Genomic DNA, 14,256 nt, shown 5'->3' with positions numbered 1-14,256 from the left:
ATCCTACTGAGAAAAAAGATCTGTCGAAAGAAAATCCTGAGATGGTCCAAAAGCTACTGGAAAGGTACAATGAGTTTTCAAAAGAGCCACGAGACATGCAAGATCAAGGATATCACTCTGAGGCTGCTTTACCCAGTGATTCCAATGCATGTAAATTCATGGCAGATAATGGTGGATACTGGAGACCATGGAAGAACCTTTAAGCTGCATGCTGCTCTTATTAGCTACTGCTTTTTTTGCTGCTGTCAATAGCTACATTATTTTTTAAAGCCATTGCTAAAAGTTATATAGTTTTACCTCTTGCTTCACTGTACCAAAATACTTTAACAGTTTGTAGTAATGTTACACAAACAAATATAAAGAAAACAATGAGACAAATCGTTCTAGTCTTGCTATTACAATTAGATTTTATTATTTTCTAGATGAATGTTCAAAAGGTGCATAGCGATGATCAAACAACTGGAATCCTTCGTGACCCTGAGAAAAGCAAGGGACACAATAAAGATCATTGTCACAATCAAAACACTTAAGAGCAGCATCAGCATTGCACATACAACACCAAGGGAATTCATCTCCTTCTTCTCTAACTGAAATAGCAGCTGCAGCTCCTCTGACTGAAGGAGGAGATGCTTTAGGTTCTTGGGTCTTCTCTTCCAAAATGTGTCCCAATCCACTTGCTTCCAATCTTTCCTCCAGTTTAGCTTCTTCTGATATTTGTGTTAAAAGCTTGTGAACTTGTTCATCAAATTCCTCATCTTCGTCGTCAAACCAGTCGAGTCCTATTGAGTCAGCAGTCTTAGAAACGGCTCCTTTGGTTTCAAAGTGACGCCAATTAAAGTCTAAGCCTCCTCCTTCAGCACCTCTTGGTTTACTCTTCACCTCCTCTTCGTCACTCTCGTTGTCACTGTTGGTCATTAACTTTGAGACTTGATTTGTAGCAGATGCTATGAAATCATTATCTCTTGCCTTCAGTTCAGCTTCAAGCTTATTCTCTGCTAATCCTTCCTCAATAAGACCCTGGAGCTCTTTCTCTGGTATCATGTCACGATTTGTCCCTTCGTTAGACCTTGCCTCCCCCTCTAAAGTAGGATAAGTGATGTCGGGACGATTTTCATCTTCTGGCTTCACTTTTTGTAGTATAGATTTAATGTCAGATGATCCGAGTACTTGTAAAGCAGCTCTTTCTTCCTGAGATGCCAAATTTTGCAGATCATGTAACAGTTTCTCAGGGTCGGTCTCTACTTCTGGTTTTAAACCTCCCTCTGTACTTGAAAGAACCTTATCTGATTCATCGTTAGTCCGGTCATTAGTTGTACTGTTTGATATGCTAGTTTCTCTGCCTCTTAAAGCATCAAATCGAGCTGCCATCTCTGAATCTTGTTTGCGTTGTCGTGCTTCTAACTTGTTCTCCAGGTCTGCCTCTTCCTTCATTTGCTTCATCAGATCTTGCGTCTGCTCAAAGTTAGTCTTACTACCAGGTGGAACCTCAGTAGATTGATTAGATGACGTACTAGAAGGTGTTTCGGCAGTGTCTTTGCCTTGAAACTGATTGAATTTCTCTTGTAGTTCGGCTGTAGTTGGGACATCAGTAACACGGTCTTGACGAAGCCTTAAAAATCTATTTTCAAGTTCCTGGTCCTCGGGGCTTAGAAAACCCCGTTTCTGTGCCTGCGCCGGACTGGTCCTAGATACATGTGGTGCTTTACTTTCTACTGGTACTCGAGATAACTTAGAATGGTCCTGCTGCTGCCTGTGCTTATAGTAACGTTCATGAAAGTTCTGAAGTATGTCTTTCTCTTCTGCTTTGTTGGCTCTCTTTTGCTTCTGGGAGCAGTAGACACAAGAGTATCCGGGCTCACTCAATCTCTTACGGTCTAGGCACTTGTTACAAAAGCTCTTCCGACACTGAGGGCAGTCTATCGGCTTTTCTCGAAACTTGTACTTACTAGTGCACCCATAGCACCTGTCAGCCATTTTGTTATAGGGCGTGGTCTGGACAAGATTAATTTTTTTTATTTTTAGGGATCAATTATTATCAAGAGCTCGATCAAGAGTACATGATATCAATTCAGTGCTGAAAATAGAATGATCATAGCTTTCTATTGATGAATTAAACTTTAACACAGCTGCACACATAATTTCAAATCCTAATAATAAGAATAAATAGGATCAATGGCAATAGTCCAGGAAGATCAGTGCCATTTAACTTGGGCCGATCTCCGGGCCCTGACTATTGCAATTCATTCTTATCATTATTAGATTATCACTGACCTTATGCATATAGACTGTAATTCATGAATAGAAAGTTATTTTAAACTGACTATGGTATGTTAATAACATACTGTAATCAGTTTAAAATAATTTCCTATTGATGATGAATTACAGTCTATGAAGGTCAAATACTAATGATAAGAATGAATAGGATCAATGACAGTTGGCCCAGGACTCCAGCCTCAGGGGAAAGCCTATATAAAGGTAGTTCAGCAGTGACTCTCATTGCATTAGATCCATAGCTATATACAAGTGAATCAATAAAAAGAAATGGCAAAGGCTCAACTATTTGCAGCTCTCCTTGTGTTAGGACTCATTGCATGCACCTCAGCTAGTCCTGCTTTGATGGAACAAGTGAAGGAACTCAATGAACAAGGATTGGAGCGTCGCGATGTTGCCTCAGGTAAAATACTCATTCCCTCATGCTTCATCATTTTTGTCATTGTATCATTATTAGGTGCCTGCATCACAACTTTGTATGTGATGGGATTTAGTTCAAATGATCTTAACGCCAATGCTGCTGAGAGTGCTCACATGATTGAAATGAAAGTCAATGGGGTGGTTCGCAAAGGACGACTTCCAAACTTGCCTGGTGACGATTTTCAGCGAGCTAAAGGAGATCTTTGGAAGATAAGTGTTGCAAGTTTTGGTTTCACTGATACTTGCATTCGTAAGTCTGAGATTGAGCAAATCACATTGGAGCAAGGTAGCAATGATGGATGGCATATTGACTCCATTGTTACATTTGTTGGAACTGCTAATGGTCAAACTGAGCTAGCCACGATGGACATAAACACATTCCAATGGATCGATGGAGATGGAGCAACTGATGCACGACGATTTGTACTTACTTTACTCCTCAATTAACTAAGACTAACTCTTTATTGAGGCTTTAGTTTACTTTTTTAATTAAAATTTTGATGATTTAAAGATATTTTTGTCAATTGTAAGAGCATTTCTAAAATCTAACCCTAAAGGCCTTCATACACGAGGCAACTTGTTGCTAGCAACCAAACAACATGTTGCCAAAAATAGAACATCTTTCTATTTCTGGCAACATGTTGCTTACAAGATCAAAGTAACCACAAATGTTGCTAGCAACATGTTGCCTAGTGTATGGTAGCCTTTAGAAAATTATTCCAAACTTGGTCTGGCATTTACAATGATTTGAATTCACATTACATATTTAAAATGACACAACACAAAAATCAAGAATATTCATTTTTAACAGCTTTTACAGCATAGTTATTACTAGTTATTATTATAACACTTAACAACAACACGTATTTTATACTTGAACATTAAGTCTTAAGTCTTTAATCAACCTCTTCCATACGATCATCATCTCCTTCTCCTCCCTCAAGTGGTGGTAATTCCTCGGGAACCTCCTCAGCTCCAGGGACTTCATCATCGTCGATTCCAAGGCCCAACTTGATCATACGGTGGATACGATTGGCATGACTCTGAGGACTCTCCAGTGTAAAGCCGGAAGACATAAGAGAGGTCTCAAAAAGAAGGAGGACCAGGTCCTTGACAGACTTATCATTCTTGTCTCCGTCAGATTTCTGACGGAGAGTCTCGATGATTGAGTGATCAGGATTAATCTCGAGCTGCTTCTTAGCTGCCATGTATCCCATGGTGCTAGTGTCACGAAGGGCCTGTGCTTTCATGATCCTCTCCATGTTGGCAGTCCAGCCATACTGACTAGTAACGATACAGCAAGGGGACGAGACAAGACGCTTTGAAACGACTACCTTCTCGACCTTCTTGTCAAGGATATCCTTCATCACTTTGCAGAGACCCTCAAATTTCGCCTTCTGCTCCTCAAACTTCTTTTTCTCTTCCTCATCCTCAGGGAGCTCAAGTCCTTCCTTTGTGACAGAGACAAGGGTCTTTCCCTCGTAGTCCTTCAGTTGTTGTACACAGTACTCATCAATTGGCTCCACCATGTACAATACTTCAAATCCTCGTTTAGTGACTCGCTCCACAAAGGCAGAACTGCTCACCTGGTCATGAGTCTCTCCGGTGATGTAGTATATTTGTGTTTGGTTCTCTTTCATACGAGAGACATAGTCTTTCAGTGAGGTCATCTCCTCCCCTGAGGCAGAGGAGCGGTAGCGCAAAAGGTCAGCAATTTTCTTCCTGTTCTGACTGTCCTCGTGGATCCCAAGTTTAAGGTTCTTGCCAAACTGCTCGTAAAAGGTCTTAAAGGACTCGGCATCTTCGGTAAGCTCTTGGAAGAGCTCGAGGCATTTCTTGACAAGGTTCTTCCTGATGACCTTTAGGATCTTGTTGTGCTGCAACATCTCACGGGAGATATTCAGGGGAAGATCTTCAGAGTCAACCACACCCTTTACGAAATTAAGATACTCTGGAATAAGATCCTCAGCATTCTCCATGATGAAGACCCTGCGAACGTATAGCTTTATGTTATTTTTGACCTTTCTGTTTTCAAAAAGATCAAAGGGGGCACGTTTAGGAACAAAAAGAAGAGCACGGAATTCTAGCTGTCCCTCTACAGAGAAGTGCTTGACTGCTAAGTGATCTTCCCAATCATTTGTTAGGGACTTATAGAACTCTCCATATTCTTCTTTTGTGATATCGTCAGGGTTTCGTGTCCAGAGTGGCTTTGTTTTGTTGAGCTCTTCAACATCAGTGTACTTCTCCTGTTAAAAAAAAATTAGTAGTGACATGATCATTAAAATAAAGCTAATAAAAAGTATTACAATTTATTAATATTATACAATTAGGAGTTAACTATAAGTATTACCTTGATCTTCTTCTTTTTCTTCTTGTCCTCCTTCTTGTCTCCCTCTTCCTCCTCGTCAGAGTCCACTTCCTCTATCTTTGGCTCATCATCTTTCTTTGCTTCTCCATCAGCTTCATCCTCTTCCTTCTTCTCTCCTTCTTCTTCCTCAGCCTCGTCGTCGCTGATCTCCTTCTCCCTCTCCTTTTGTACTTGAAGGTGGATGGGGTATCCGATGAACTGACTGTGCTTCTTGACGATCTCTTTGATGCGACGATCCTCCAAGTACTCATTTTGATCTTCCTTGAGGTAGAGAACAATCTTTGTACCACGTGGGAATTCTTCTCCACTTTCGTCACGTCTGACAGTGAAAGAACCGCCTGCAGATGATTCCCATATGTACTGCTCATCGTCATTGTGCTAAAGAAGAAAAAGATAAAACATTACTAAATTTAATATGCTTAGCTTACTTTTGTTGTCACTTGAACTCTCTCAGCTACAAGATAAGCAGAGTAGAATCCTACACCAAATTGTCCAATCATAGATATATCAGCACCGGCCTATAGTAACAAAAAAATCACATCACAAAATTCACAACGAATTCATTATGGGGATAAATACCCTTCTCACATTATGACAAGAAACCATTCAAATGATTTCACTATTATTGTAGATGAAAGCAACCAATAGATAAAAGCTATCAGGTTGTGTAAACAGTGTGTGGCCTCAGAGATAAAGGTCACATATGCACACACACATAGTGACAGATGGGTGACACATGATATAATTAAATTATCAATTTATCACCTTCAATGATAATTGAAAGGCTCAAATTCTGGATTGTTAAAAATGAAAAATAATTTTAAAAAATGCACATGCAAAACTTTCACTTTCGGTTAGTATAGCTTAACTCTGCATTAAATAATTGTGCATATTTAATAACACATGGCCACAAATTTGCCATATTCAAGTCGACCAACCACCAAAAAATTTTAGCCCTCTAAAACATACCTGCAGTGCCTCCATAAAAGACCTGGTACCAGATCGAGCAATGGTACCAAGGTTATTGACAAGATCTGCCTTTGTCATTCCGACTCCAGTGTCAATGATGGTGAGAGTGTTGTCTTCCTTATTTGGAATGAGTGTGATCTGAAGGTCCTTGTTTGCTTCGAGGACTGAAGGATCTGTCAAACTCTGATATCTGATTTTATCTAGAGCCTAAAAAATTAAAATTAAAAATTTGGGTCTTAATTATGATGTGAAACTCACATCAGAAGAGTTTGAGATTAATTCCCTGAGGAAGATCTCCTTGTTTGAGTAAAAGGTATTGATGATGAGGCTCATGAGTTGAGCGATCTCGGCCTGAAAGGCAAAGGTTTCCACTTCAGTTTCTTCTTCCATGGTAGCTGGGGCTGCTGGATCTGCCATGATTGTTAAATAAAGAACAAATGCTTGAGGATTTGACTGTTTCCTAAAAGAATATAGCTCGCTTCAGAAAGATTCGTGAGGATTGGCAAGAAGAAGAGCTCCCTAAATACTCGTGGCCAGAGTCTATCCTCGTCCACTCCAGAATGTTCCAGGTGGACCAGGTCACACGTGGGATCGGTGGGAAGTTGGGAACTTTTTCTCCCCGCCAGAATCTTCTAGACTGGCAGCGCGGCAAATGCCGCCAACAAAGTCACGCGTAAATCACGTGATGTGTACAATCAAACTCCTCCTCTTTACCACCCACTCAATTTATGTATGGGACCCCGCCTACTTTAAAACTTTGCTTGTTGTTTGGGTCCCTCTTTGGGTTTCATAAAGTTTCTCAGTGTTCTCTATGGCTAGTCGTGCCAAGAGAAAGTCCCAGTCTCAGCCCGAGATCAGGCTAGAGTTCAAGACGAAGGAGGGCTACTATACAAACCTCAAAAGTCATCGCTACAGCAAACCCAGGGGCTTGCCACTACTTGGCAAAGAGCTATCACGGACTAGGGTCAGTGTCGTCTCTGTTAAGGACATGCAGGGGCTCTCAGAGTGGGTCCTCTTTAACTCTGGGAAAGAGTTCTTTTGCTATCCGTTCTCAGCGACAGAGAGGGTACGTCAACATGTAAACATTGTTTTTTTTATATAACATAATAAATAAAATATGCCTGCTTGTATAGAATAAACAGGATCATTGATGTTTCTAAATTTCATCAGTGGGTACATTGTGTACGACATGTACATGTGCACATGTTTTAGTAGTTTAAGATAATGTTCAACTAATTATGAACACTACAAGGAACAGAATAGGATTAGTTCCTTACCTAATCTCATTCTCTGTACACATTATATGCAATTCAGTAATTAGCTTCCATCACGAGGTATTTAACATGCATAACTTATAAAATGTACATGTATTTTCAAAGGACCCTACTTTTATGCACATACGTGTATATCATATCACTTTCACTTCCAATTTTTGATATCTGTATTATTATTATTATTATTATTATTATTATTATTATTATCATCATCATTATTCATATTAGGTACCAGATCTTACTAATCCAGTTGATAAGCACTCATATCGTGCCTCTTATCCTCTCTCTCACGACGTTAATCAAGCAACACGTAGTGTTGACAGTCTCGATTTAGTAATAGGTTTCAATGGAGGGCCTTTGCAGCGTATTAATCCAATCACCAAGTCATCAATAGCTCTTTATAACAATGATGTAAGTGACTATATTAAAAAGAGAAAGAGAGAGACAGATCAAGACAGAGACAGATTGAGAGAGAGACAGATACAGATCAAGACAGAGACAGATTGAGACAGAGAGAGGGAGAGGGAGAGACAGAGAGAGAGACAGATACAGATCGAGACAGAGAGAGACAGAACAGTGACACTATCCTTCTATGGGTTAGATTTCATGTCCCACTTCCTAATTGTGTCTGTGTCATTATGTTGTTCCCATTGTGTAACATGCTGTAGTGGATTGGCCATTTGGGTGTAATATAAAACAATCACGAAATAGAAACTATGCCTAATGTGTATGTAACAACAATGAAGAGTTTTTATAATATTTATTTCTGTTTTTTTAGCGTCTAATTGATCCAACTGATGTGACATGTGTCAGATGGGTACCTGGTAGTGAAATACATTTTGTCTCATCGCATATGAGCGGTAACCTCTATACTTGGAACACAGAGCAAAAGTACAGGTCATCAAATCCCCCAACCTTCTCCGTACACAAGAAACTCAAGGACACGACCATATACATCAGTCGGCCTAAGCACCGATTCCCAGTCATCAATCGTTGGGGCGTGGGCCATGGGCCCATCACAGCCTTTGCTTTTTCTCCAGACACAACCCACATAGCCGTCGCTAATCAAGATGGCTTCCTTAGGATATATGATTTTCACAGCATGGAGCTCTACGGACGAATGAGGAGCTACTACGGTGGGTTTCTCTGTGTTTGTTGGAGCCCTGACGGTAAATACGTTGTGACCGGAGGAGAGGATGATCTCGTTAGTGTGTGGTCGTATCATGATAAAGCTGTGGTGACCAGAGGAGAAGGACATCACTCGTATGTGAATGGAGTCAGTTTCGATCCTTACACAATGGAAAGCGACTCATTCCAACTCAACGAAAAGAAAAAGGAAGAGGAGGGAGGGCTGGCTCAGCCCTCGTCCTCTGATCTAAGGAGTAGGAGCAGTCGGTTTTTTGATGAGTGTGAGTCATACCGGGTTGGGTCTGTAGGACAAGATGGACTCGTGTGTCTTTGGGAATTAACAAGTGACTCATTAACAATGCAGAGAAGAGGGAATTGGAGCAGGACACGGACAGTGATATCGAAACAGGCTAGTGCCGGGGAGTGTGGAGAGGGAGGAGCTAATGACGGGAGAGAGAGTGAGAAACACGATAAAAGGAAATCAGGATCCCAATGTCCTTCATCAGCCAATGAAGATCAGCTACATCTACCTATTGAGAGCCCTGATCATGGACGCAAGGTGGAGGGCAAGGTTAAGGGAAAGAAGAAGAGACACAACAGTGAGAACGTTGAAGTGGAGCTAGTATCTCCAACTGACAGCATACCACATTTTCCCGATGGCGCAGAGTCTTCGTCTCTCTCCTCCGACTCAGCAAAATCGAAAAAGAAGAAATCAATCGTCAAATCGGCTACTAAAAAAATCAAGAATTTAGTGAATTCTGGAGGAGGCGGAGGAGGAGGAGGTTTGGACAACGACCTCAGCAGCCCAAGACACCTCCATGTGAATAATTTTGAATCTTGTCAAAGCGACGACATTGCACCGAAAATGATCGAAGTGAATGTGATCGAGCCACTCGTGTGCAAGAAGATCTGGTCTGAGAGACTCAGTGATATCGTATTTAGGGAAGACTGTATTCTTATCTCTACTGAGGACGGGTTTGTACAGTTATGGGCGAGGCCTGGACGGATTCCAGAGGAAGAATTACCAACACCATCAAATCCAGGAGTAAGTCAGTGTATGTACATGTAGTATGTACACGTCTTGTACTTTATAATGCATGGCATTAATGTGATTATGATAATATTCCCCTAAATATAATTGGTTCATTATGAGGAATTTGCATTTTTTTGAATGGCATTCACTTGTAGTACATTAATTATTCTTGTTCATGTTCTGTAGTTTGTATTGCATTCTATAATGTATTTAACAAAATCCCTTCTAATTTATTATAGCTCAACAGTCCTAAATCAGGTTCTGCTGGGGGAGAAGAAGAATTGCCTCCTGCAACTTTACAAGAAGCGAAACACACTTCTGTGTAGCACTTATTATTAATTATTATTATTATTATTATCATTATTATTAATTATTGTTATTTTTAATTACTATTATTGTACATGTTTGTTGCCTGTCAGCAGAATCTATTTATAATTTGATAGTCTAAAAATACTAAAATAGACACAACGTGATGCTGCAATTTGCACGTTGCTAAAAATAGAACAAATTGTATTCTAAATTTCTAATAAAAGTGCACCTACTCAACAGGGCAGGTCTAACTTGTGAATGAGCTTAAAATGGCGACTGCCAGTGGAGACATCATTACACTTAATGTAGGTGGTAAAAGGTAACAAATAAAGGCACAGTATGAGTTATTGGATGGATATCTACCCCATGTAGGTTCTCAACCTCTCGCCAGACGCTGACATGGATACCTGATTCATTTTTCTCCAGGTTTGGCCTGTGTAGTATTATTATTATTATTATTAATTTATTATAGTCTAATAAGTGGTAGGATACCTTCAGTGAAGGATGAAACAGGAGCTGTAAGTCTTCAAATTATTTATTCATGAGGGGCGTGGCCAATGTAATTATTATTGTAGATATTTATTGATCGTGATCCTAGCCTATTCAGAATTGTCTTGAATTTTTTGAGAACTCGTGACGTTGACTTGAAGTGAGTCTACATGCATGAATGGTAATAATTACTTTCTTTATATTAGAAATGTTAATGTGTCTTCTTTGAGACATGAAGCTGAGTTCTATGGCGTACATCCACTTGGTATGTATTGAGACAATAATGATAGACCAGCATATTCATGCCAGATAATATCACATGTACATAAGTTACTGTTGTATTGTTTTAGTGAAGAGATTAGCTGTTTGCGAGGAATTAGAGAAGTCATCCTGTGGCTCTATATTATTCTATGCACAGTTAAATCCGCCTGGTAAAGACAGCTTGTTCTCTCCTCTCTCTTTTATTCTTTCTCCTCTTCTTTCTCTCTTTTATTTTATTATAATTTTTAAATAGTTTTTGACGAACTATCCCTAGAAACCCAGCAGGCTCAAGTAACAGCTCTACTAAAACCAGGTACAATGTACAAAAGAAATTATCCACATTTTGTTTATTCCCTCCCTCTCTCTCTCTCTCTCTCTCTCTCTCACTCTCTCTCTCTCACACACACAACAGAGCTACAGAGACAGGTTATACAGATAGTCGGTCACAGTAATTGCATTGCAGTTGCTTACAATCACTGTGTGTGTGTGCTTAGGTATGTACTACATATACAAACAAACTTGGCTCAAATTTTATTGTAAAAATGATCTCAACTGATAAATAATAATCAACAAGCAAGGGTGGGTTACTGAGTTTGCCCTATACTACCTTCTAATTGGGTAATTTTAATGTGTCATACATTATTTTGTCATGCACCTAGACCTTATTGATGGAACCTACACGTAATTATTGTTGATGATTAACCTACGCTATACGTGTAGCCAAGAGTAGATAATGATTAGAAGAGAGTGTCCTACCAGCTATATGGTCTGCTTCATCATCGCATAGAAATAGAAAGTCACATTCCGGTTATTTCTGGAGTACTTATTATTTTTGAGTAGTTATTGTTAGTAATTTTCAAAATTACTCAAATGAAATATGGAAATAACCAAAATGTGACTTTCCATATCTACGCGGTGATGATGCAGGGGTCATAGTGCATAGTAGGACACTCTCCTTTAATTATTGTCTACTCTTGATATAGCCTAGCTCTCACAAACAACACATTTTTATTTATTTTAGTGCTAGAGAGTCCAAAGGTTGGGAGCTTATACACACAACGCCTCCACTTGAGAGAAGACCACAGTGCATTGCACTCAATGCTAGAGTCACTGCTACTTCCCTGGGAGATAAAATATTAGCCGTGGTACTAGGTAATCATGTGCATTATTTGTATCTACTGTTTTTGATTCTCTCTTTCTATTACATGAAAGGTAATGAAATTAAAATATGGAGCATCAGCCCTCAGCCAAGACTGCTAGGTAAGTAAACTACATGTACATGTACATGTATGTACTAGAAAATTTATAAATTGTTAATAGAAAATGTATCATTTACTCAAGTATTTTCACCCTCTCCCTCTCTCTCTCTCTCTCTCTCATTAGCTACATTTGATATGAAGATTCCTATTGATGGATTGTTCTTTATCAACAACCAGCTGGTTGCCATTAGCAACACTGGTAAAGTTGCAGTATGGCAGTCGGTCCAAAGACACTGGCAGGTAAGCGATGGCACCAGTAGTGCCCATCATCAGGGATGGGATCATGTGATTTATTTCTTTTGCTGTTTTATTCATCCACAGATACAGGAGCTGTCACAGATAAGGAGTTACGATACAGCTGGCTCGTATCTCATTCTCGGTTGTAGCAACGGAAGCATTTATTATATTGGTAAGTGATCCGTGCTGAAAAAATTTGAAACCATATACATTCATCATTATTATATTTTGTGTGTTTTATTTTATTTTATTTTTCTTCCTTTCTTCCTTAGATATGGAAAAGTTTCCTGTTAGGATGAAAGACAATGATCTCCTTGTGACGGAGTTGTTTCAGGATCCTTTTAAAGAAGAAGTGACGGCCCTGAGTATATTCATGCCACCAAACTGCTGTGAGTACTATTGTTCTGTGGCTCATGTATTTTAGACAACCATAGCTCAAAAATAACTCTTATTTAATGTCCAATTGTCCTTCAGATTTTGTAGTGAGCAGGGTTTCCCACAAAGCATGCTAAGTGAGCTAAACAGCATGAGCTTCATGAGCTGACAAGCACTACAATACAGTACATTATACATGGGTTTTGAGTAACTTTAAAAATTCATAAAAAATCCAATTTTGATCGGAATCAGCTCAAACGTTCTACACAACATAAGTACATGTATATGCATCAGAAAACATTATTAAAATGGAGAATTCTCTCCTAGTCATTTTTGGTGAAATTTGGCCAACGACCCTGTACTATAGTACAGGGATTTTGACCTGATTTTGGAGCAACTTTAAAAATTCATTAAAAATCCAATTTTGATCGTAATCAGCTCAAACTTTCTACACAACATAAGTACATGTACTTGCATCAGAAAACATTATAAAAATGGAGAATTCTCTCCTAGTCATTTTTGATGAAATTTGGCCAACGACCCTGTACTATAGTACAGGGATTTTGGCCTGATTTTGGAGCAACTTTAAAAATTCGTAAAAAACCAATTTTGATTGTAATCAGCTCAAACTTTCTACACAACATAAGTACATGTACTTGCATTAGAAAACATTATAAAAATGGAGAATTCTCTCCTAGTCATTTTTGATGAAATTTGGCCAACGACCCTGTACTATATATAGTACAGGGATTTTGGCCTGATTTTGGAGCAACTTTAAAAATTCGTTAAAAATCCAATTTTGATCGTAATCAGCTCAAACTTTCTACACAAAATAAGTACATGTACTTGCATTAGAAAACATTATAAAAATGGAGAATTCTCTCCTAGTCATTTTTGATGAAATTTGGCCAACGACCCTGTACTATATATAGTACAGGGATTTTGGCCTGATTTTGGAGCAACTTTAAAAATTCGTTAAAAATCCAATTTTGATCGTAATCAGCTCAAACTTTCTACACAAAATAAGTACATGTACTTGCATCAGAAAACATTATAAAAATGGAGAATTCTCTCCTAGTCATTTTTGATGAAATTTGGCCAACGACCCTGTACTATAGTACAGGGATTTTGGCCTGATTTTGGAGCAACTTTAAAAATTCGTAAAAAACCAATTTTGATTGTAATCAGCTCAAACTTTCTACACAACATAAGTACATGTACTTGCATTAGAAAACATTATAAAAATGGAGAATTCTCTCCTAGTCATTTTTGATGAAATTTGGCCAACGACCCTATACTATATATAGTACAGGGATTTTGGCCTGATTTTGGAGCAACTTTAAAAATTCGTTAAAAATCCAATTTTGATCGTAATCAGCTCAAACTTTCTACACAACATAAGTACATGTATATGCATCAGAAAACATCATAAAAATGGAGAATTTTCTCCTAGTCATTTTTGGCAAAATTTGGCCAACAACCCTGTACTATAATAGTACAGGGTCTTTTAGCTCTATACTAAAATCCTTTGTAATCACAATTGAAAATATAATATTTCTTTTTCATTGAAACTATTGCTACATGTATGTTGCTATTACCATCTTTTACTCTCTGTGTGTTCCCAGATGCTGGTCAGACGTGGATGGAAGTAGCTTATGGGACTGATAGAGGAGGCGTGAGAGTGATAGTACGTCATCCTGAGAACATCGGTCACACCCCACAATTGTTTCAAAGTTATAACGTTCACAGTAATCCAGTGTCTAAAGTTGTACTAGGAGAGAAGCATCTTGTATCTGGTAAGTGAGAGAGAGAGGGAGAGAGAGAGAGGGAGAGAGAGAGGAGAGAGAGAGTGAGAGAGAGAGG

At 38.9% G+C, this 14,256-nt stretch overlaps 5 protein-coding genes across 7 annotated transcripts in view; 3 read left to right on the top strand and 2 right to left on the bottom strand.

Moving 5' to 3' along the window:
* Nucleotides 1-300: 300 nt before the first annotated feature.
* LOC105312055 (abscission/NoCut checkpoint regulator-like) lies at nt 301-1,991 on the bottom strand. The gene has a single exon (XM_011404389.2). It carries the CDS (start codon nt 1,972-1,974, stop codon nt 412-414), a length of 1,563 nt encoding a protein of 520 aa, XP_011402691.1. The 5' UTR covers nt 1,975-1,991; the 3' UTR covers nt 301-411.
* Nucleotides 1,992-2,482: 491 nt separating this feature from the next.
* On the top strand, nt 2,483-3,243 carry LOC109580780 (uncharacterized). The gene is made up of 2 exons (XM_019994322.1): nt 2,483-2,674; nt 2,729-3,243. The coding sequence occupies exons 1-2, from the start codon at nt 2,542-2,544 to the stop codon at nt 3,136-3,138; spliced, it is 543 nt and encodes a 180-aa protein (XP_019849881.1). The 5' UTR covers nt 2,483-2,541; the 3' UTR covers nt 3,139-3,243.
* Nucleotides 3,244-3,427: 184 nt separating this feature from the next.
* LOC100631394 (heat shock protein HSP 90-alpha-like) lies at nt 3,428-6,623 on the bottom strand. The gene is made up of 5 exons (XM_003385009.3): nt 6,287-6,623; nt 6,029-6,235; nt 5,488-5,577; nt 5,042-5,437; nt 3,428-4,937 (listed from the first exon to the last, which is right to left on the bottom strand). The coding sequence occupies exons 1-5, from the start codon at nt 6,443-6,445 to the stop codon at nt 3,588-3,590; spliced, it is 2,202 nt and encodes a 733-aa protein (XP_003385057.1). The 5' UTR covers nt 6,446-6,623; the 3' UTR covers nt 3,428-3,587.
* Nucleotides 6,624-6,743: 120 nt separating this feature from the next.
* Nucleotides 6,744-9,914, top strand: LOC105312054 (WD repeat-containing protein 20-like). Its single transcript, XM_011404388.2, has 4 exons — nt 6,744-7,094; nt 7,531-7,713; nt 8,081-9,475; nt 9,703-9,914. The coding sequence occupies exons 1-4, from the start codon at nt 6,840-6,842 to the stop codon at nt 9,787-9,789; spliced, it is 1,920 nt and encodes a 639-aa protein (XP_011402690.1). The 5' UTR covers nt 6,744-6,839; the 3' UTR covers nt 9,790-9,914.
* A 74-nt stretch (nt 9,915-9,988) lies between these two features.
* LOC100633845 (BTB/POZ domain-containing protein KCTD3) overlaps nt 9,989-14,256 on the top strand; it is a 9,796-nt gene continuing 5,528 nt past the window's right edge. Inside the window, exons 1-14 of one of the 3 annotated variants that reach the window (XM_019994275.1) lie at nt 9,989-10,091; nt 10,145-10,198; nt 10,245-10,290; nt 10,348-10,421; nt 10,468-10,526; nt 10,612-10,692; nt 10,776-10,835; nt 10,935-11,016; nt 11,544-11,674; nt 11,735-11,782; nt 11,906-12,021; nt 12,103-12,190; nt 12,291-12,407; nt 14,019-14,189. In XM_019994275.1, coding sequence (XP_019849834.1) covers nt 10,042-10,091; nt 10,145-10,198; nt 10,245-10,290; nt 10,348-10,421; nt 10,468-10,526; nt 10,612-10,692; nt 10,776-10,835; nt 10,935-11,016; nt 11,544-11,674; nt 11,735-11,782; nt 11,906-12,021; nt 12,103-12,190; nt 12,291-12,407; nt 14,019-14,189 — 1,177 coding nt within the window. In that variant the 5' untranslated portion in view covers nt 9,989-10,041. The remainder of the gene's footprint in view (nt 10,092-10,144; nt 10,199-10,244; nt 10,291-10,347; nt 10,422-10,467; nt 10,527-10,611; nt 10,693-10,775; nt 10,836-10,934; nt 11,017-11,543; nt 11,675-11,734; nt 11,783-11,905; nt 12,022-12,102; nt 12,191-12,290; nt 12,408-14,018; nt 14,190-14,256) is intronic. The other 2 variants (XM_019994273.1, XM_019994274.1) reach the window with 2 other exon arrangements.

This window comes from Amphimedon queenslandica, unplaced genomic scaffold (assembly GCF_000090795.2).
Source record: "Amphimedon queenslandica unplaced genomic scaffold, v1.1 AMPQUscaffold_13478, whole genome shotgun sequence".
Taxonomy (NCBI): Eukaryota; Metazoa; Porifera; class Demospongiae; order Haplosclerida; family Niphatidae; genus Amphimedon; species Amphimedon queenslandica.
This window is presented reverse-complemented; position numbering and strand designations above follow the sequence as displayed.